Source organism: Acipenser ruthenus, chromosome 8, assembly GCF_902713425.1.
Source record: "Acipenser ruthenus chromosome 8, fAciRut3.2 maternal haplotype, whole genome shotgun sequence".
Lineage (NCBI taxonomy): Eukaryota > Metazoa > Chordata > Actinopteri > Acipenseriformes > Acipenseridae > Acipenser > Acipenser ruthenus.
Genome location: NC_081196.1, coordinates 1,596,582 through 1,618,489, shown reverse-complemented (window position 1 = coordinate 1,618,489; position 21,908 = coordinate 1,596,582). Strand labels below are relative to the sequence as shown.

At 40.3% G+C, this 21,908-nt stretch overlaps 1 protein-coding gene across 1 annotated transcript in view; it reads left to right on the top strand.

Annotated features, from left to right (window-relative positions):
- Positions 1-21,908, top strand: part of LOC117406361 (mitochondrial intermediate peptidase-like) — a 48,283-nt gene that overhangs the window by 1,343 nt on the left and 25,032 nt on the right. The window contains exons 3-16 of the mRNA XM_059027971.1: positions 2,094-2,182; positions 2,434-2,520; positions 3,224-3,287; positions 3,533-3,715; positions 4,782-4,938; positions 5,034-5,082; positions 6,074-6,134; positions 6,563-6,615; positions 10,183-10,336; positions 11,461-11,538; positions 12,384-12,588; positions 14,367-14,476; positions 16,409-16,483; positions 18,218-18,337. Of these exons, the coding sequence (XP_058883954.1) occupies positions 2,094-2,182; positions 2,434-2,520; positions 3,224-3,287; positions 3,533-3,715; positions 4,782-4,938; positions 5,034-5,082; positions 6,074-6,134; positions 6,563-6,615; positions 10,183-10,336; positions 11,461-11,538; positions 12,384-12,588; positions 14,367-14,476; positions 16,409-16,483; positions 18,218-18,337 (1,485 nt within the window). The remainder of the gene's footprint in view (positions 1-2,093; positions 2,183-2,433; positions 2,521-3,223; positions 3,288-3,532; positions 3,716-4,781; positions 4,939-5,033; positions 5,083-6,073; positions 6,135-6,562; positions 6,616-10,182; positions 10,337-11,460; positions 11,539-12,383; positions 12,589-14,366; positions 14,477-16,408; positions 16,484-18,217; positions 18,338-21,908) is intronic.

Here is a 21,908-nt window from a genome sequence, read left to right as displayed (position 1 = left end):
TGTGCTGCTGCTTCTTCCAGACTCCTCTTATGAGATTCCAGCGATTTATTATAGGAACATCTGGAACAGTGTTGTGTTCTCATATCTCCCCATAAAAAATAAATAAATAAAACTTACCATAGTACATTTGCAGTGATTTAGCAGTTTTCCCATAGTTAAAACAACCATGGTTTACAGTGTTTACCTATGCTTTACCATGCTTTATCACACTTTACCATGCTTTATCACACTTTACTATGCTTTATCACACTTTACTATGCTTTACCATGCTTTATCACACTTTACCATGCTTTATCACACTTTACTATGCTTTCACTGTGATTTGTTACACTTTGCTATCCTTTTACTGTGCTGTATCATGCTTTACTATGCTTTATTACAGTTTGCTTTGCTTTTACCATGAGAAACTTTTATAAGGGTCTCCTTGAAGAGAAACCGACCATAGCATGGTATACTAGGATACTATTTGATTCATAGCATAGTATACTATGGTTGTATTTGATTCCTGGTGTGATATACTATGGTAGTATTTGATTCCTGGTGTGATATACTAGGGTAGTATTTGATTCCTGGTGTGGTATACTAGGGTAGTATTTGATTCCTGGTGTGGTATACTATGGTTGTATTTGATTCCTGGTGTGGTATACTATGGTAGTATTTGATTCCTGGTGTGATATACTAGGGTAGTATTTGATTCCTGGTGTGATATACTATGGTAGTATTTGATTCCAGGTGTGATATACTATGGTAGTATTTGATTCCTGGTGTGGTATACTATGGTAGTATTTGATTCCTGGTGTGATATACTATGGTAGTATTTGATTCCTGGTGTGATATACTATGGTAGTATTTGATTCCAGGTGTGATATACTATGGTAGTATTTGATTCCTGGTGTGGTATACTATGGTAGTATTTGATTCCTGGTGTGATATACTATGGTAGTATTTGATTCCTGGTGTGGTATACTATGGTAGTATTTGATTCCTGGTGTGATATACTAGGGTAGTATTTGATTCCTGGTGTGATATACTATGGTAGTATTTGATTCCAGGTGTGGTATACTATGGTTGTATTTGATTCCTGGTGTGGTATACTATGGTAGTATTTGATTCCTGGTGTGATATACTAGGGTAGTATTTGATTCCTGGTGTGATATACTATGGTAGTATTTGATTCCTGGTGTGGTATACTATGGTTGTATTTGATTCCTGGTGTGGTATACTATGGTAGTATTTGATTCCTGGTGTGATATACTAGGGTAGTATTTGATTCCTGGTGTGATATACTATGGTAGTATTTGATTCCAGGTGTGATATACTATGGTAGTATTTGATTCCTGGTGTGATATACTATGGTAGTATTTGATTCCAGGTGTGGTATACTATGGTAGTATTTGATTCCTGGTGTGATATACTAGGGTAGTATTTGATTCCTGGTGTGATATACTATGGTAGTATTTGATTCCAGGTGTGGTATACTATGGTAGTATTTGATTCCTGGTGTGGTATACTATGGTTGTATTTGATTCCTGGTGTGATATACTATGGTAGTATTTGATTCCTGGTGTGGTATACTATGGTAGTATTTGATTCCTGGTGTGATATACTAGGGTAGTATTTGATTCCTGGTGTGGTATACTATGGTAGTATTTGATTCCTGGTGTGGTATACTATGGTTGTATTTGATTCCTGGTGTGATATACTATGGTAGTATTTGATTCCTGGTGTGGTATACTATGGTAGTATTTGATTCCTGGTGTGATATACTAGTGTAGTATTTGATTCCTGGTGTGATATACTATGGTAGTATTTGATTCCTGGTGTGGTATACTATGGTAGTATTTGATTCCTGGTGTGGTATACTATGGTAGTATTTGATTCCTGGTGTGATATACTATGGTAGTATTTGATTCCTGGTGTGATATACTATGGTAGTATTTGATTCCTGGTGTGGTATACTATGGTAGTATTTGATTCCTGGTGTGATATACTATGGTAGTATTTGATTCCTGGTGTGATATACTATGGTAGTATTTGATTCCTGGTGTGGTATACTATGGTTGTATTTGATTGATTTGTTTTTTGTCCCACAGGCAGATTTTGTTAAAGTGGCACACCCAGACCCTGCATTCCGAGAAGCAGCGGAGAAAACCTGCATAGAGATCGGCACTGCGGTGGAGAAGTAAGCTTCATGCTGTTATCTGTAGCTCTTGAGTGTATCAGAATCTATCTGGGGCTAGATGGAGGCTCACTGTCTGTCTGACTGTAAGTAAGAATGATGGAGATTGACTTTTTCTTGATACTTTGCAGCCGTGGCTGAGGGGGTGTAGGTCACTGCTACAGGGTTACTGCTGTCTCTGGGAGGGATAGAGCTAACAGGTTTTTGAAATGCTTGTCCACAACACTGATGTATGTGTTTGTTTTGTTTTTAAGGCTGAACACTAATGTAGACCTCTGTAAGAGTCTGAAGGACCTGCTGGACAACAAAGATGTTATGGATTCCTTGGACCCAGAAACAAGGTAACGATATTTACCACAACACCAGAGTGAGACATGTGGGGACCGGTTCAGGGACCAGTTCAAGGACTTTAAGGACTGTTTTTATGTATTTATTTATTTTTAATCCATTTTGATTAACGATAACACATTTTCACTTTGTGAAATCATTTCTGTTCTTCAAATGTACTATTTTAGAGATGGTATAGGTTAGATAGGTTATATTGAGTTATTAGCATATTAAACACAGTAAAACCAGGAATGGGCAAACTGCTATGCAGCAGGAGTCTTATTTCCATCCCTGCAATACCAGCGTTCTAGCACAATGCCAGGACAGGGAGACTCCATGTGCTGTTTTCCAACAGCCCCACACCAGGTGTGGCTAGTAATCTAATCTGACCCAATAAAGTGATCCGAACCCGCATCAGCTGTGCTGTCTGGACGAGCAATGGCCAGTGACCATTGACCTGCAGTTACTTCCACCAGCCACAGCTAGTACAGAGCCCAAGGACGCACCTGAATACAGGCTGTACAGGGCCACTGTTCCCCACGCTGCACTCACAATCACACAGTGCATTATTTAGGGACTGAATGACAATCACGTGGTTTCAGTGATGTGGATGTCATATTATTTAGGCATGTCATGAGTCTCAATAATGTGACAATATTATTCATAGTGTTTAATATATCCACCTGTGATTAAAACTCTGTGGCTTTATATTTACAGGAGGGTGGCTGAGCTTTTTATGTTTGATTTTGAGATCAGTGGAATTCATCTGGACAAAGACAAGGTAATCATGAGAATTATTGTCTTCTGAAATTGCATTAGTGGGATGTAAATTGCAATGCAATGACGCTTAAAATAATACACCACTTATTTAATGTATCGATTTGTCCGATGATGATGGTGCAGGCTGTCCTTCAACATGTCCTGACCACTCTATCCACACAGCCTAGAGCGTGCATGACACCAGGTGCTGTCAGCACTTTGTGCCTTGCATTTTCTTACTTTCTTTCTTGCTTTCTTTTATCACAGCGTAAAAGGGCAGTCGACCTGAATGTTAAACTCTTGGATCTAAATAATGAGTTTCTGGTGGGCTCTCACCTCCCAAACAGAATTGATAAAAAAGCTTTACCAGATCACATACGCCACTGCTTCGCACTCGACGGAAACTACATACAGATCGGCGGGCTGCACGCAGACGCACCGGACGACTTGGTATGTAGATCACAGCGGGTTTATAGAGCTGTCTACTGGAAAGAGGAGCAGCTGGGGTGGGTTAGGTAGGGGCATTGTTCATTCAAACAGCACATCTCTGCTGTCTCAGGTCTTCAGCACTGTATAATTCCTCTCAAACCAACACAAACAACATCATGTTTTTTTTGGATTGTTTTTTGTATTATTATTATTCATATCCGAATGTTACACAACATTGTGAACAGTCTCTTGTAAAATACTGTGTTCCCGAAGGTGCTGCTTTACCATCATTTACCACTAGGTGGAGCACATGTATTCCAAATGGTCAGAATGTACTTGTTTGAGAATGGAATGGAACGAGTATACAGGGCTGATGGTTGTGTTTGAGTTTTATTCAGTGTAGTGTGCTGCTTTAAATAAAATACAAATAAAGTTATATACTTAAATGTAATAATGCATTAATAAAACAACATAATCTTTTTTTGTCAATAAAGCTGTTCTTTTTTTCTTTCACTTAATAGTCTAGAGTGTTGTGCATTTTGATACTTTTCACAATTAAAGATTTTAAAGCTTAAAGCAGTCCAGCTGTTTAATATTAATAACTTATAACGATAATTGTTGTAAACCTACAGTAAAGAAAGGGACATGCTTCTATGTAACACATTGTAGCATATTTGCAATCCTTCCTCATCCAGCGAACCTACATACAGTTGTGTGAAAATTTATTAGAACACCTCAAGATCTGTCATTTATATCCTGCATGAAAACCTGTACGTGTGAGAATTTCCTAAGATTTTCAGCTGCAGTTTGATTTCACATGCACAACAAATCAAAACTACAGGAGCAATGGGTTGTTCTAACAAATGTTGACAGAACTGTATAAGAATTAACATGCTGGTCATCTAACGGCTATAAACAGTTTCAGACTAAATAAATAATTACATTTCTGCAAACTTTCATTGTATCACCAAGAAAGTAAAGTGATGCCCACCTCCCCCTTCCCTTTCCGATAGTTTTCAGTGGCTGGTGTTTCATTCAAACAGTAGATGGCGCTGTTTCTTTACATCTGTTTCCAATGTGTCTGTAGGTGCGGGAAGCTGCTTACAAGATCTTCCTGTACCCGAACCCGGAGCAGCTGAGCTGCCTGGACGAGCTGCTGAGCTGCAGGCGTGAGCTGGCACAGCTGGTGGGGTATCGCTCCTTTGCACACAGAGCCTTGCAGGGAACCATGGCTAAAACCCCAGGTAAAGAACAACCCAGCCAGCCTCTACTGCAAGCATGTGCTGAACCGCTCTGCGTGCTCCTCTTACAGCCTTCTCTTTCCTTGCTTTGCCTGTAGAGACTGTAATGGAGTTTCTTGAATTGCTGTCTGAAAAGCTTACGGACAGGTATGTATCGGCAGCATTTCGACAAAATTGACTTCTTGTGTGTTTAAAAAAAAATGTATATAATCAGTGTTAACTCCCACTAATGTATTTTGTTATATTTTACTCATATTCCATAATACTCCCCCGCATTATGATATATATATGCGTACATATGATAGTAACTCATTTTACTGTCACATCATCATCATAATAATAATTAGGGGTGTGCTGATACTTGTATTTTCCCAGTAGTTGCCTTTAAGAAGTATTTGCAAGTAATTGCCTTTAAGAAGTATTTGTTGGCAGGTATTAAATAAATTAAAACACACCTATTTATACATGCATGCTGCTTGCTACTTATAAGGCCCTTCACGGTGATCATGGCGAAGGCTGCACTGTTCCTAGAAGTCTAAAATCAGGCGAAGCGAGGGGTCCTTTGGCTGCTCTGCTCCCTGCCTTTGGAACTCTGTCCCGAGTCAGATCAGGAACGCTGGCACAGTCAAGTCTTTTTTGAGTTTTTATTGCAAAGCGCCCTGCTATACTCTGCATGAAGAGCGCTATATACAAGCAAACTGCATTGTATTGGATTGGATTGGATTGGATTGGATTGGATTGGATTGGATTGGATTGTAATAACACAGGCCGTTTTCATCTTGTCCTGTTCTAACAGACACTTCTATAGCAATGTGTCTTCTCTTACAGACAAGTCAATGGTGTGGAAAACAGACAAGAATCGAATCCATATTTTCCATGAAGGGCATCAACTATCAACGAAAACATTTTTTTTATAGCTTTACAGAAATGTCATATTTCAAACCTGGGCCACAAAAAAAGCCTTTTTTGACACCTGGGCTTCCTGAAATAAGTTGGAAGCGAGTTAGAATAAGTAGCTCATTGTTTTGTTATTAATCAAAATGCGTGTGAAGAGGCAATAACTACTGCATGTGTATTAGCAGCATGCAATATACTCCCGTAGGGCTTGTTAAATGCAGGTTGTGCTCCCTTTCTACAGAGCAGCGAAGGACTTTGGCATGATGAGGGACATGAAGATGAAACTGAATCCAGAAAATGCAGTAAGTATGTAATGTGCTGCAAGGTGCAGTGTACAGTTGCTTTCAGAAAGAGTGTGGGAACTCTTTATAGCAGAAAATATATACTCCCCTGTGTGCATGACTCGCCCTGCACATCACACCTTGAGCCACACGAGACAGCTGTTCCACAGTTTTATCACTGGTCTTAAATCAACTAGAAGGTTGTTGCTTCCTAAACAATTTCACTGCCCTCCCCCCACCTTCAGTCAAGCTATAGTTACCTTCTCCAGTTTGTCTGACGAAGCTCCCATTGCGTGCATTTTCAACATGTTTTGACAGAGTGCGGGCCCCTTTCGCAAAAACTTGAAGGACTGTTTTAAGGAGTGTTTTGTGAAGGAATGCTTTTTTTAAAGCCTGTTTTGATTAATGAAATCAGTGGACTTGCATGTTGTTGTATGTTTCTTCTGCAGGAACTCATGCCTTGGGATCATCCATACTACAGCGGAGTCCTGCGTGCCGAGAGGTAAGGACATCCTGGTTCACCTTTATTTTGGATTTTTTAGATCAAAAAAATCTTCATGCACCAAACTGTACCAGATATCGATCAGTACTACAAACTTTTCTTTTGTGCAAGAATTTGATTGGAAACAGAATATTTTGCTGCTAACTCCCTGAATTGAAACAAGCGAACAAACCAGAGCACAGTAGAGACGAGGGAGACGTTACCCAATGGTACATGTAAACCTGCGGTCATGTTCAGTTTAACAGCACAGTCTGTTTTCTCTGTGTCTGTTTAACACATTCGTATAGTGTGCAGGTCGTGTGTGCATTCCACAGCAATCCACACAGATTCAAGCAGCTGTTTCATCATCGGTTTCAACTGCAGTGGTGGATTATCCCATTGAACACTGTGGCCCCTTCCCTGGGTGTCAGCAGCACATCCCTGCAGTGGAGGAGAGCTCAGTCTCAATAATGTGAGAATCGCTTGGTGCAGCTCTAATGCATGTTCTCCTTTGTCACATTTCTGCAGCCGGGACGGGTTCTTCTGTAATGTGTGCATTTCTTATTGGTTTATACACACAATCAAAGGGCTTGCTCAACTGCACAGAACACTTGGAATCAGTTCATAGCATAGACTTCAAGTGCTTTTTCACAGAGAAATATGACCTGTTACAAGAAGAGCAGCACTCCCTTCTGATCTTGTCTGCCGTTTATAAAAAGGAATTTAAAATGAAGAGATAAATAAAGTCATCTTATTTAAAACATGTTTTATTGGTTTATATGACCACAGGCATAAGAAGAAACATCTATAAGAAATGTACTTTTGCTTCTTCAAAGTGTATTTACTGTAGACAATAAAGCAGTAATTGCGTGCTGATGATATAGATATATATATATTTGGAACTCCTCACATTTTGCTGGGGTTTTCCAAGCCATAAAATTACATCAATCTCTGCAGAGGAATGTTCCTGCTGTGACCAGCGGGGTGATGTGGTAACTAGAGTAGATTCGTCTCCTTGGGCTCCTGAAATAGAAATGAGGTGTTTAGAGGCGCTGAATAACTGAATCACACCACACATTCTCAGGTGTGATGCAGCCGGTGCAGCGTATCACTGGGCTTTGGCAAAGGAGTTTCATTGCAGACTCAGACTTCATTGCTTACAGTTCAGTGAAAACGCCAGTGTTTCGACTTTGGTGAACTGGGCTAATGGAACTGAGCACGGCCCTGTTTTTCATCAAAGGAGAGGGGAGTCATCTCTCAATGGCTTTGCTTGTGCTTACATTATTTGTTATGTTAATAGCTGGGGCACTTTTGGGGATTACTTTTTTTTTTCTAACGGTGGGAAAAGGAGGACATCACACTGGGATGCAGAATCCCGCTGCTTGGTTTTCCACATTTTTAGAAACCCAAAGCCAAGCCTTTGCCAGCCCTTGCCTGCTTATCTCCGTGGTGTCCCATCTGCAGGCATGACGCTGCCAAATTCCAAAGCAGCATAAGGAAAGCATTCCCCAATTTAGGACAGTCGGAAAACTCTTTTGGAGTGCCTGTTTTTCCTTCTGAATTCAGGGTTTTCTGCATACAGAATACGTGAATGAACAGAACAAGAAGTAACAATCTCTGTGATGTGCTCAGTGAAATTTTGCAGAAACGCACAGTAATCAATGCATTCCCGGTTTCTCATTGTTAACTCCAGATACAGCGCCATCTAGTGATAGCCACTTTGCAAAAGTTTCTTTTTGTTTTCCTGGCAGTACACCGGCTGTGCACTAGATGGTGCTGGCGCTTACTAATGTAAAGACACTGATATCTAGCCTACATTACATAAATGTCCATGGCAGGCAACTAGAACTGAACACATAGTGAAAGCATCTGGGCTTGTAAGGAGATGCCAGATAAGTGTGTCACATAATTATTTTATCAAGCGGTATCGCCAGAGAATGGCTTATACAATTTGTGATCAAACGTGGCTGCAATATTATTTGCCGCAAGCTGCTGAGAGAATCATAATCTGCTGATTTATGGAGGAGCCTGTCAATGACATGTGTCAAGTGCACATGTTTCCGTAGGGGGCACACCTAGTCAAAGTGATCAATGATATTAATGGTTCTAGTTTTGTATTTAAAGCTGTTTTGTATTTAAAGCAACGAGGGATAGAAATAAGACTCCCATTGCATAGCAGTTTCACCCATACCAGGTTTTAATATGAGCTTCATTGTATAGGTAACAAGCTATATTAAACCCATAGTAAAACCAAGAATGGGTCAAACTGCTATTATTATTATTATTATTATTATTTATTTCTTAGCAGACGCCCTTATCCAGGGCGACTTACAATTGTTACACGATATCACATTATTTTTACATACAATTACCCATTTTACAGTTGGGTTTTTACTGGAACAATCCAGGTAAAGTACCTTGCTCAAGGGTACAACAGCAGTGTCCCCCACTGGGGATTGAACCCACAACCCTCCGGTCAAGAGTCCAGAGCCCTAACCACTACTCCACACTGCTGCCCTATGCTATGCAACGGGAGTCTTATTTCCAGCTCGACACGTACAGCAGCTTAGTATACACACAGACAATACTGGGAGTCATGTGGATTGGCAGGGCTTGGGTATGCAAATCAGTCTCAGCGGGATTAAACCCCTGCAAGTCAATGAGCCCTGTTCTGCCTTGAGGCCTGGTTTTAAATTGCTCACCTCTTAGTGACAGCAGCTGAGTTGTTATAAAGGTTTCCTTGAGCCCAGAAACCCTCATGACTGAGGGGGCAGGAGTGATCTCAGCAACATTAATAAACGTTCCCTTTCAATTGGGCCATGGCTCTAATTAGAGGCACAGGGGTCTCGTCTTAATGACAGGCTGAAAAGGGAAGAAAATTACTTTTTTTTTGTTTGTTTGTTTTTCACTCAGCACTCAACAGCCTCGAGTCAAAAAGAAGACCTTTTAAATCATATGAGCAAGATACCAGAACGTAGTAGCCCAATAGTGTGAGAATTCAGACTTTAGAAAAAAAAAAAAACACAAAAAAAACCATCCCTCGGTGCATAAATTCTGCTCTTTAAAGGAGTTGATTCCCGTTTTCACTGTTATCTTTTTTAATGTCACCGTTTTACGGCATTGACTAATTCCCTGTTGGCGTCGCATCCAAGCAAATGTTTTGATTTGGTTGAGTTGGTTATCAATGTGGATTGGTTTAAAAATACAATCAATATCTATGTCCTGTATAATATCTATTAATATATCATGATGTGTTTGGTTACAGTAATGCATGATGCCCATTGTAATTCAAGCCACATGGAGTGGTTTAATTGGATGTTATATATATATATGTATATATATATATATATATATATATATATATATATATATATATATATATATATATATATATATATATATATATATATATATATATATATTTATTATATAGATTTTGATATGTCTCTTTAGTTAGATAACGTGAATATATTTGCCATGCATTCATGACAGTAGTATGATTTGGGTGTGCCTTGCTTTTTGTGCATGTGTACTAACGTGATTTGTGTTAACGCTGCATCATTAATTGCCCTGTTGTTTGTTCTCCAGGTATAACATTGAACCCAGCCTGTACAGCCCCTTCTTCTCGCTGGGAGCCTGTATGGAAGGATTGAACATGCTATTCAGCCAGCTCCTGGGTGTGTCTTTCCAAGCCGAGCAGCCTGAGAGAGGGGAGGTGTGGTGCGAGGATGTTCGGAAGCTGGTGAGTTTCTGCTTCGTTGTCCTGGCAGGAGTCTGTTTATGTGGCACCGCAGCTGACTGAATGGGCATTAGTGTTTGCATGTGCAGCGTTTCACTGCTGTGTCTACTGATTCCATTCCAGTCCTGAACTTTAGGAACTGAAGTGCCTCATAGCCTTGTTCTTGTGCACCAGTGTCCATGGAAAGGAGCCTTGTTCCTCGATGAGGCCACCAAGGTGAATGTGTGTTAATACGGAGACGTAGATGTAAAAATAACCAGTAAAAACCTGCCATCTACTTGAAGTGCAATGCAATGGGGGTCTTATTGAAATCCCTGGAAATATTCACCCAAACTGCGCAGTGTAGCACTGCACACACGCAACTTTCCATGAGAGCAAAGCAGGGGAGGTTTCGAACTGCAGCGGCGAGGTTATAACCCTGCGGATAAACAGGTGGCGGATTGGAAGATTGGATCCTTGCATATGAATATGTAATCATTTATTAATTCAAACAAAGCCAAAGCTTTTGTGCAAGTAGACTAGTGTTAATTCCAGCAACCACATTGTGATATTAAAATTTCCATCAGCATTAAAGATTTAAAACAAACAAACAAACCAAAAATCCTGAACGCAAACATGTAGCCGGCATATTGTGAATCACTTACTGCTACTGGAAATTACACTCCTCGGGCAAAAGGGGTTTTCATCCACTTTGCATTTCACAATAAAATAATTGTCTGCCTGATTAATTTGATATGTGACAGTCTGCATCATTTGAAAACAAATTAATTAATGCATTACTACATCATAAAGTGTCTGTTTGCTGTTGGTAATTACTGGTTTGGTAATAGCAGCCACTGACTCATCTCGTAACGTTGTGCTAAACAAAGACATTCCCCAGCCTGGTAGAAGCATTCCTCTGACGAACCCTTCACTTCCGTTTGGAAACTTTTCATACTCAACCATTTGGAAACAGTAGCAGGTCTGGTGCAAATTTTGCCCAGTGGCATCCAGCATTTTTATTGTGGGTCCTTTTACAGTATTAACCCATCATTTAAGACTAATCTGCAGTACATTGTCTGAATCCTGCAGCTGGACTGCTCAGAGGTTCTTGCTTGTCTGTAAGATCTGCTTGCATTCCTTTCCAGGCTGTTGTCCATGAATCCGAGGGATTGCTGGGGTACATCTACTGTGACTTCTTCCACAGGCTTGACAAACCTCACCAGGTACTGCTAATCAAAACAATCCCATTCTTAGCTTTCGTCCATGCATTTCCACTTCTCATCAGCTATCAATAGGGATAAAGCAGGCTGGTGTCTCAACTGCCTGCGTACTAACAGCTGCACAGCAAAGCTTTTCATACCCTGCAGTGCTTAACTGCTCAACAGTTGTTTTCTCCTGAAGAGTTGTCTAAGTTACTTGTGGTGGCTTCACAAGTACAGTTGTGTTGTGTTGAAATAATGCCCCCTCTCCAAGGTTATAGACTGGCCTGATTGTCGTGTGAAGTTCTAAGCTATAGTATTTTCTGGTGTTTGTACTAACTACATGCCCTTCTGTATCCTTTTGCTCCTAAAGTTAATTCTGTATTTATGTGCAATCACTCTTCGCTGCAGTAGAAAACTAGTCCATGACGCAGTAAAAAATAATTTATATGTTTAACAGGGCTTTTAATTCCATGTGATCTGTGCATGAGTACAGACACCAGAAACCAAGTGCGTTAACCCATAAGCTACACCAGGAATTAAGCGGTTGTTCAAAACCAGTTTCTTCTTAAAAAACATTTGAAAGCGACTCAAGCGTCACGAGGAGGAAACTGACAGTGTGGAAGAGCAGGTCCAACCTGTCAGTACATTTTAAACCCTGTTTCGGGCGCCTCATTGCACAAATAAGAACATTAGCCTTGTGTTTTTATTCCTGGGACACACACACACACACATGTCCCTTGTACCTTAAAAGGTTAAAAGAGCATTAAAAGGAAACCTGTAATGATACTTGTAAAATGCAGCGGAACTCTTTCTTTCTTTCTTTCTTTCTTTCTTTCTTTCTTTCCATGTGTTTCGTGTCACACCAGGATTGCCATTTCACGATCCGCGGAGGGCGATTGAAGGAGGACGGGGAGTACCAGCTCCCCGTGGTGGTCCTCATGCTGAGTCTGCCTCACCCGACGAAGAACTGTCCCACACTGCTGACTCCCGGCATGATGGAGAACCTCTTCCATGAAATGGGGCACGCCATGCATTCCATGCTGGGCAGGACCCGCTATCAACATGTGACAGGTGAGTGCAGAGCCAGAGAGGGTTACGACCCCCAGAGACATTTATAAACTTTAACACTCGATCTGGATCAGTCTTTATTCCAGCCAGGTGTGGAATTGATCTTTAGTCCTGGAGTTGTGCTCCACATCAGAATGGTTTCAAACAGACCTTCCTCACTCAGTCCTTAACTGGACCATTAGGGTGTTAAGAGCTCGACCTGAACTTTAAACACTGAATAATACATTCTAAAATTTGACAAAGGCACTAGACTCGCCGAAAAGTTTGTCAGCTTGACTTACTTTCTCTGAAGTTTTACGTTGGTATTCAACTTGGCCTTAAACTCGATCACTTTACACAATACTGCTTTCTTTGGCATAGCATGAAGGTGCTTTAGTTACTGCTGTTGCTGTACATCTCCAGTGGTCGAAGCCAAATAAAACAAAAAACTGGGCCAACTGAAGTCCGCCCAGTCATTGTAAAGGTAGGATATGGACAAATGCAGGTTAGGTCTGTTAGGTTAAAGCAGTAATGTAATGTTATTTGGTTTCTAAATGCCTAAACAGGGCTCTTAATATGTATGTGTTTATTTAACCAGCAGATTTACCCATTGAGACCGAGGCCTCATTTTACAAGAGGGGCCCTGGAAAAATTGTAATATAAATTATATTTATGGTGGCAGGGAAAAATGGTCCGGACATTTCCTTTTTGTGTGTGTGTGTGGATTCATGTTTGTCAAAAGCTCTTTTAAATGAGAGAAGTCTTTCCTTGTTAATACTGCTAGCTACTGGACCCTGGGGTGAAGGACCAGCTTTAGAGATCTTTGTCTGAACTTGTCAGGCTCTCTAACCCAATGGGAGAGCAAAGACCAATACAGCGCTCCCTGTACACTCCCAGCCATGAACAGCAGAAGTGAGACTTCAAACCACACTTGCATAACTTACCTTTCACTCTAAGCACCTGTGCTTTTATCATGCGAGCCCCTGGGGAACCTTGAGGAATTGCTAGAACACATTACCTTTGGTTCCTTCTCCAGTATTGGACAGATCAATACAGCACTAAAACAAAAAGCCAGTAAGTTATTATATGACATGCCTGGGAATGTGAGATCAAGGCTGAGAAGATCGGCTCCTGCTGAGAAATAAGAGCTGATATTGCTAGGATGCATCATTCTAGGAGTTCGTATGGTCCAGTGGCGTAATAATCCTTGGTATGGTGTGTTAAAATGAAAAGGGCACCTGTTCATTTGTTACAAAACCAGTTAAGATCACTTACAGCTGTGTTTCCTGGTCACCCTGGCACTGTACTGTACTGTACTTTATAAAGAGAGCAGTGTTTTGCTTGTGTGTATCTAAATAGACATGTTTATGCACGCACACACACACACACACACACTGCAGATTGGGCAATTCACTTTATAATGCAGTAGTTTACAATGAAGTAGTAGTTCTCCTCTACAAAAGGGGTCCTGGCTGCAATGTATGTCCAGAACACTTTTTATGTTTTCTGTGCATACTGACTTACACATGACATTCCAATGTCTTTTGTTATTTGCTACTCATATGGTAGTGAATGTGTGAAAAGATATTTAACAGATATCGTCATTAGCGCAATTTATTCAACACAGATTAGCCACTCTTAAGACTCTTTACAGTAAAACATCTGAGTTGTTTATTTCTGTGTTGGTGTCTTCACTGGCTGTGACCATTTGGAGCAAGCAGTTTTGAGAATCCAGCTGGCTGTGTACCAAGGTAAACCATATTTTCAGTCAATTATGTATAATTTATTTTCTTGTTTATTAGGAACCAGATGCCCCACAGACTTTGCAGAGGTCCCTTCCATTCTGATGGAATATTTTGCAAGTGACTATCGGGTGGTGAATCAGTTTGCAAGACACTATAAGACAGGACAGGTATCCATGCCAGATAACTCTTTTTTATTATAACTGTTAAACTGAAGTGCAATGCATTGATTAGTCTGCTGCTTTGTCATGTTTATTGTGAAAGCCCAGTAATTAATCAACCCCTTAAGTTGTGCTTTTATGATTTAGTAAAGTTGGCACCACCGATATTCATCCCAGCATTAAACAGTAAAATAAGACATGCATCTGCTTTGTACAGAATATGACCATATTCACGATGCAAGCGAACTTGGAGGCTCTTGTCTTGCCTTTAGCCTGCTATTATCTGCCGTTACTGCCTTGGGGTGTCTGCTGAACTGTCCCATTACAAAGGCAGGTTGAAACTCAGACCCTAATAAAAAGCTTTGCTGAAGAGCAATTACTCTTTTGTGCGTGCACACTTTCTTATTAACCAGCGGTGACAATTGAATGTGTGCTCACCCATTGTGCGTTACGTGTTGGTCTCTCTGATTCACTCTGGTTCTTCAGAACCACACTGGAAATGTGTCGGTTTGACCTGGTCTGTGTGTGACTGTTTGAGCTCTCTTCAGGTCCTTCAAAGGTATGATACAGATCACGTATGTGTGAGTGGCAGGGTGGTGTGCCACGCCATGATTACACACTCCCAGCTGTGCACATTTCTTTTGCTTTTCAGTGGGGTGCAGCGACCCTTCCTGGCTCGACTCTGTTGCCGATCCTGTCTGGCTTACTGCAAGCTAAAGCCTGGGGAGTAAACAAGCAACATTCCAGCTTGAGACTTTGTACCCAGATAGTTTTGTGCCGAGTAAACCGTTTCAGGGTCACTGGCCTCTGTGGAGTTGACTCCGTTTGAATCAAGCTTTTTAAAATATCTTACTGACATACCAATATTTGCTTTATTCTCAGCAGCAGTCACCCCTCGGTCTTCCTTGTCCCCGGCCATGCATCGCTGGAGCTGTGGAGCTTTGTTTTGTTTGTCATTCAACTCCCCTGCATGTCTTTTATTGATGTGCTCTGTGTGTATATCATAGGCCACTGAAGCGATCATTGCATGTTTGTTCGGCGGACCCCCCACTCAGTCTGTTTCATTTTTATGGGGGGGGGAATTTGGGGTTAAACAGAGTGTGTCCTGATTTAAGCAACCACAGCAAAGTAAAATAATATAAGCTGTACTTCAGTGTAATGGAACCAGGGTGCTTAGCAAAGAGGGAAATAGTCTTTAATTGACAGTGTTTGCGTCATAATTAAACACGTAAGTTAGTGTAATGATAATGCCAGCTGCAGGCTATATACCATAAAGATGTGGTTGATTTGATGGAAGATCACAGTCATGAACCTTGTCCTCAAAGACAAGACAATGCAGCTCAGTAAAGAAATGATTCAGTTGCACCTTTGATGTTTCCTGCAAAGTTCAACCTAGCAGATGTTTGAAAATTTGGGTCAATGTAAACATACAGAGAAAGGTTTGCTTGAAGTAAATTGTAAAACTGTAAAATAAAGGCAACCTGTTTGTCTTAATGCCAGACAGCTGGTAGTCACAGGTCTGAATCATGTTGTGCTTCAACTGAGTGCTGTGTGATGTGTGATGTGCTGCCATTGCAGAGAGATGCGGTTCAAAAGCTCTGTAATTCTGAATGCAGCGAGCCTGGTTCATCTGAGTGCTGTGTGATGTGTGATGTGCTGCCATTGCAGAGAGATGCGGTTCAAAAGCTCTGTAATCCTGAATGCAGCGAGCCTGGTTCAACTGAGTGCTGAGTGATGTGTGAAGTGCTGCCATTGCAGAGAGATGCAGTTCAAAAACTCTGTAATCCTGAATGCAGCGAGCCTGGTTCATTTGCATAGTGGTTAAAGGTGTGCCTGTGGTGTGTTTGCGGGACGCCAGTTCACTCCCTGCCTCTGCCCTGTTCCACCAATCCTGTGACTAAGAAATCATTAAAAATTAATTGTATTTTGTTGTTTTTACAGCCACTTCCCAAAAGCATGGTTTCTCGCTTATGCGAGTCCAAGAAAGTGTGCGCTGCTGCCGACACCCAGCTCCAGGTAGGAATCTTGCATGCAATTAAAATAGCTGCAACTTCAGTTTTTAAAAAGGTGGACCCTGCATTTCAGAAAGGGCTGGGTCCCCTTTCGTTCAATTCATTACAGCCTGCAGAACTAAAGCATCACTTGCCCAGTCTCACAGTGCATGACTTGGATTACAAATCTAGGATCCTCCTGCCCCTTAGTCCCTGTTTCGCTCTCACTATTATCCTTACATTGTTCTTATTTTAATTTATCAAAGAATCGGGATCGCCCCCCTTCTTGGAAACAATGGGGAAGTGAACTGCCATTGTTTGTCTACAAAGTGCAGTGGAATTAATTTGGCTGCTGCCCATGAGACCCTGTATTTATGAAAGGTGGTATGGGTTTGCATACTTGAACACATAGAAGACCCAACCCGATCTCTAATGTAGGGGTATTTAAACATGACTGTATGCATTTACTGTATGTTTGTTCACAAGGAAATGCACAGTTTGGTTTGTTTGCATGGAGCCAACAGCTTCTGAAAAGGGCTGTTCATTTGTTTCCATTTGATGCGAAGGACGGCCCCATCAGCAGTATAGTTACCATAGACACAGATGTAGATATACGCAAACTGAGCGATCAAATTCTTCTTTGTCTGAACCTCTGCCCTCCCAGCCTGAGGGCTGCCTGCCTGAGCCAAAGAGGTTTCATCATTCTTGTTTCAGATTTATATTGAGTTGTGCCGTGTTCATCTTGTTCTCCGGTTTATCGTAGGTGTAGCTGTCGTAAGTCTGCCTTTAATGTTGGTTGCGTGCCTGGTTCTGCAATTCAGATGTGCAGATTGTCACTTGTTTAATTCAAATATCACTAACTTCGTCAGGGAAGAAACAAAAAAGTGTTTAATAAATAGTAATAATGATAAAACTGCAGCTCGATCCAGTGCTTACTTATTGGTACTCTCAGTATGTCCGGATGGCATCTGTAAACGGAACAAGATTCATTCATTTGCGAGTTTTAAGATCCTTTACGCAATTGCTTCATACAAAAGGGGAAAAGAACAAGCCAAAACGAGGTGTCAGTTAATCATGTTCAGTTTAGTTCCCATCCAGACTCTCTGAGAGAGCAAAAATGCCACACCTGCATCTGATCCGTGATCCCACGGCAAGTCCTCATAATTACTATAGCGCTCAGTCGTAGAAGATTGACCTGACTATTGCTGTTGGAAGTCATTTCCTCACTAGAATCGAAGATTAATATCAACGTTTATTTTTCATAGAATTTACTGTTTTTTTTTTGGTTTTTTTACAATCTTTATTTCAATTCAAGCAGAGCATGGGTGAAATCAACCTTTAGGCTTAAAAAAAAAAAAAAAAAATGAGAAACCCCTTTATCATATTCAACATGCAACAAAACCATGGTTACCAACTTTCTGATTGAAATAATGTTTGGTCACAGTGAAGCTATACCTTGTAAAGCTCAAGTTCCTACACAAATTAAACAAATGTCTCAAATAAACCGTAGAAAAAGCAGCATATAAAGTGTATTACACAAACCTTTCTAGCATACATTTACAAGTAAAAATAATATGCACAGAACAAAACATGAGATAGTTGAACAGAACTAACTTGCACTTATTATTCTGAGCTCTGCCCCTCTCCTGCTTCAGCACAGCTTTACCGATTAAAATTGAAAAGTAGCAGAGAGAGAGAGAGAGAGATGCTGATGGGATGAGAAGTACAGTAACTGATAACCTCTTGCTCTTCTCCTTAGGTTTTCTATGCAGTCCTGGATCAGATCTACCATGGGCAACCCCATCAAAGCAAATCAACCACCGAGATTCTTCAGGAAACCCAGGCGCTATTTTACGGCTTGTCGTACGTTCCTAATACAGTGAGTGCAGCATTGCTTTTGATTTATAGGCAGCGACCCCCCCTCCCCCTCTACTCTCTAATTTAACTTTTAAACATATATAATTTCAAGCGAAGGAGTTGTCAGAGTTAAACAATACTTTAAGAGCAAACCAGGACCAGAGGAGACATTTGGTAATTAAGTGGAGACAGGGACAGGAGAAACATCTTTAGGGAGAGTGCTGAGGGTTTGGGATTGGTTACTGAGCCATGCCGTCGATAGAGAAACATCTTTAGGGAGAGTGCTGCGGGTTTGGAATTGGTTACTTGAGAAGGCTTCCAGGAGCTGGGCGAGTATTGGTGCTCTTATGCTTGTCAGTGAAACTCATCACCAGCCCATTGTCTCCTAAAGACTGGCTCTGAGGATGTTCTAGTATTAAGGGACGTCTTAATACTAATAATGAACATGTTGCTTTCAAAAATAGCAGTGTAGACTTCCTCAAAATATAGGTTTCATGAGACAGTTCCTTCAGCTGTGCATGGAACTGTAAAATGTGAGGCTGAATAGGGTGTATCCAAGTTACAAGCTCAGAATGATTTTATCAGGTTACAAAATAACCGCATTATTTAAAACAGACTGCCCTCCCCTTTCTGCTCTTTTCACTCACTAAGTCCTCAACACATGACAGCTTCTTAATAAACCCTTCAACAGCATCCATATATATATATATATATATATATATATATATATATATATATATATATGTATGTATGTATCCGATACTCATTTTGCTGCTAGGCATGGTGGATACAGGGTTACAGTGATGTTTCAAGGAAGCTTGCCATTCAAAGTTCTGTTCTTAATGGAATTAAGCTGACATCCCAAGACTAGGACACAAACAAAGTGAATAATAACAGCCTTCATTCACTTTTTACCTTGGACACTTCATTGGCACGTTACTCTTTGAAATACAGATTCCTGCAGTCACAGGAGTTAGGCAGGGTTACACGTGTCATCTTTTTCAACATTTCTTTTCCTGTTGGGATATAAACTGAACACCGCTGTTGCAGTTCAGGGTGACGGGATGTTTTAAAGAAGCATAAAAGACAGTTTGGATTTGAAATCACGTTGGAACCTCACGGGAGCCTAGATATAAAAGAGTTAGTGAGTCTATTTTAATGGTCTGTACAGCAGGGGATCTCAATACTGCCGCCCTGCTGGTGCCCCACCCCCCCACCCCCCCCCCCCAAAGGGCAAATCTACGCGCTTATTAAAATCACTGCAATGAGAGGCCCACAAAAAAACAGGTTTGTAAATTGTTTGTGTTAAGATACATAATCTTAGGATGATATATTCTTTTTCAAAAAGTGTAATGATGAGAGCGCAGGGGTTTTGATAAATGGCACCTTTACCTAAAACCTCTTTTCATTTATTTGATTTGATTTTAGCAGCGACTATAAAAAAAAAAAGAAAAAAGAAAATGGTGGTCCGATCATTATCAGAAAACTTCAAACCGACAATGTGTTTGATGAAAAGAAACGTTTAAACGGCTCTTTTGATGCCAGTGTTTTTCTTTGTTACTCCAGGTTGGTGGTCTGGTGGATTCTCATGATATCAGTCTGTGGTTAATGAATGTTTACCAAAACATTCCTGTCTGAATCTTTTGCATTGAAAAAAAAATACATCATAACAAGAACTTGGAAAAGTGTGTTTCTGTTGCGCGGTTCCCTCGGTTTGTAGGTGGAGAAAAAGAATGAAACTGCTCACGGCTCAGTGCTGTAAAGAATGAAGCTGCTCACGGCTCAGTGCTGTAAAGGTTCTTCTAGCCTTTCTTTTATTGGTGGTTTTATATCATATCCAGGCAGTGCTGCATTTAAAGGATTACATATTTTTTTTGTCTGCTGAAATAACAAAACAAGAGGATACTTTGAAAAGGCTACTCCTCCCTGGGGACAATATTAGACACAGTTCATTTTGTAGGAGTATAAAGAACAGTTCTAATGCACAAATGCAGCTGTGTGTGTGTGTGTGAGAGAGAGAGAGGGAGAGAGAGAGACAGAGAGAGTGAGGTCCAACGTAAAACACCAAACCATGCATGCAGGGCTGAATTAGGCCGCTGTTTTGGGGGGTTAACCAGAGTTCAGTGTTACATTTCATTTACCTATGGCCATTGTTATGTTATTTATTATTTTACCATGATTTCTACCTTTACCATTATTCAATTTGCTAGCTATTCATTTAGAATTTTCACTCTGACTTTATTCAATTTATTTATCGTTTTTATTTATTTTACTTATTTTTGCCATTAACGATTTATTTTTATTTTCATTTTGTAAATGAATGTTTTAATTTTACTTTATTTTCATATAATTAAACAAAACACAAATTAATCAAATAACACAACCCCCCCTTTACATAAAACTCCTTAACCTTCATCCACACAAATCAACTTCAGATTTTTAATTTTTTTGAAATTAAAACTTAGTTGTTCTCCATCTATTTCACAGAAAACATCATTAATACACCACACCTCCTCAAAACTCTCCAGATCATGCATCAATTTATAGTACTATAGTATAGTACAATAATCTAACTGAACTCTACATTTCACCAGCATGTTAAACATGTCAGAACCCCCCCCCCCCCCCCCCTTCACTTTATTTTTCCTACTATTTTTACATATCCAGTTCAGCAGGAAATTAGCTGGTTGGTCAATGTTTTTAGTTTTTCTCTTATACCATAAATAAAACTGTGGTGTTACAAATCAGGTCTCGATCATTTTGAATGACCTTTGCTGCTGCAACAGTGTTTGCCACTCCTCCTATTTTTGTGTCATCTGCAAATTTAACGTTTGCTTACTATACCAGAATTGAAGTCATTAATGTAGATTAGGAATAGCAGAGGACCTAATACTGATCCCTGTGGTACTCCACTGGTTACCTCGCTCCATTTTGAGGTTTCTCCACTAATCAGTACTTTCTGTTTTCTACATGTTAACCACTCCCTAATCCATGTGCATGCATTTTCTTGAATCCCTACTGCGTTCAGTTTGAGAATTAATCTTTTACGTGGGACTTTGTCAAAAGCTTTCTGGAAATCTAAATAAACCATGTGATATGCTTTGCAGTTAACCATTGTCGATGTTGCATCCTCAAAAAAATCAAGCAGGTAATCTCCCTTTCCTAAAACCAATGAGAAATGTTTTGACTGGATACGAAGACATTGAAAAGGACTTCTGCTCGAAATGCTTGTCATTGAACTTGTTAGGGTTCGATTACAGTATTTCTGAATGTAGGAGTGTTTAATAGTTATGGGTGATGGTTATCAGAGAACCTGGAAAAGGGAGAACAAAACCATAACAATATACAGTACTGGGGACCCTTCTAAAAGTTTACCAGAGTAAAAGCATAGCAAAGTGTAATAATGCACAGTGAAAGCATGGTAAAGCATTGGCAAGCATTGTAAATAATATACAAGGTATGGTAAAGCATGTTATATGAATAAAGCCATTGTTAATCTTTTAATGTGCCTTCAAATTATTATAGAGTCGGATCTTATAACAAGAACGATAAAGTCCAAGTGATTTATTCTTTGAAATGTACATGCAGAGATT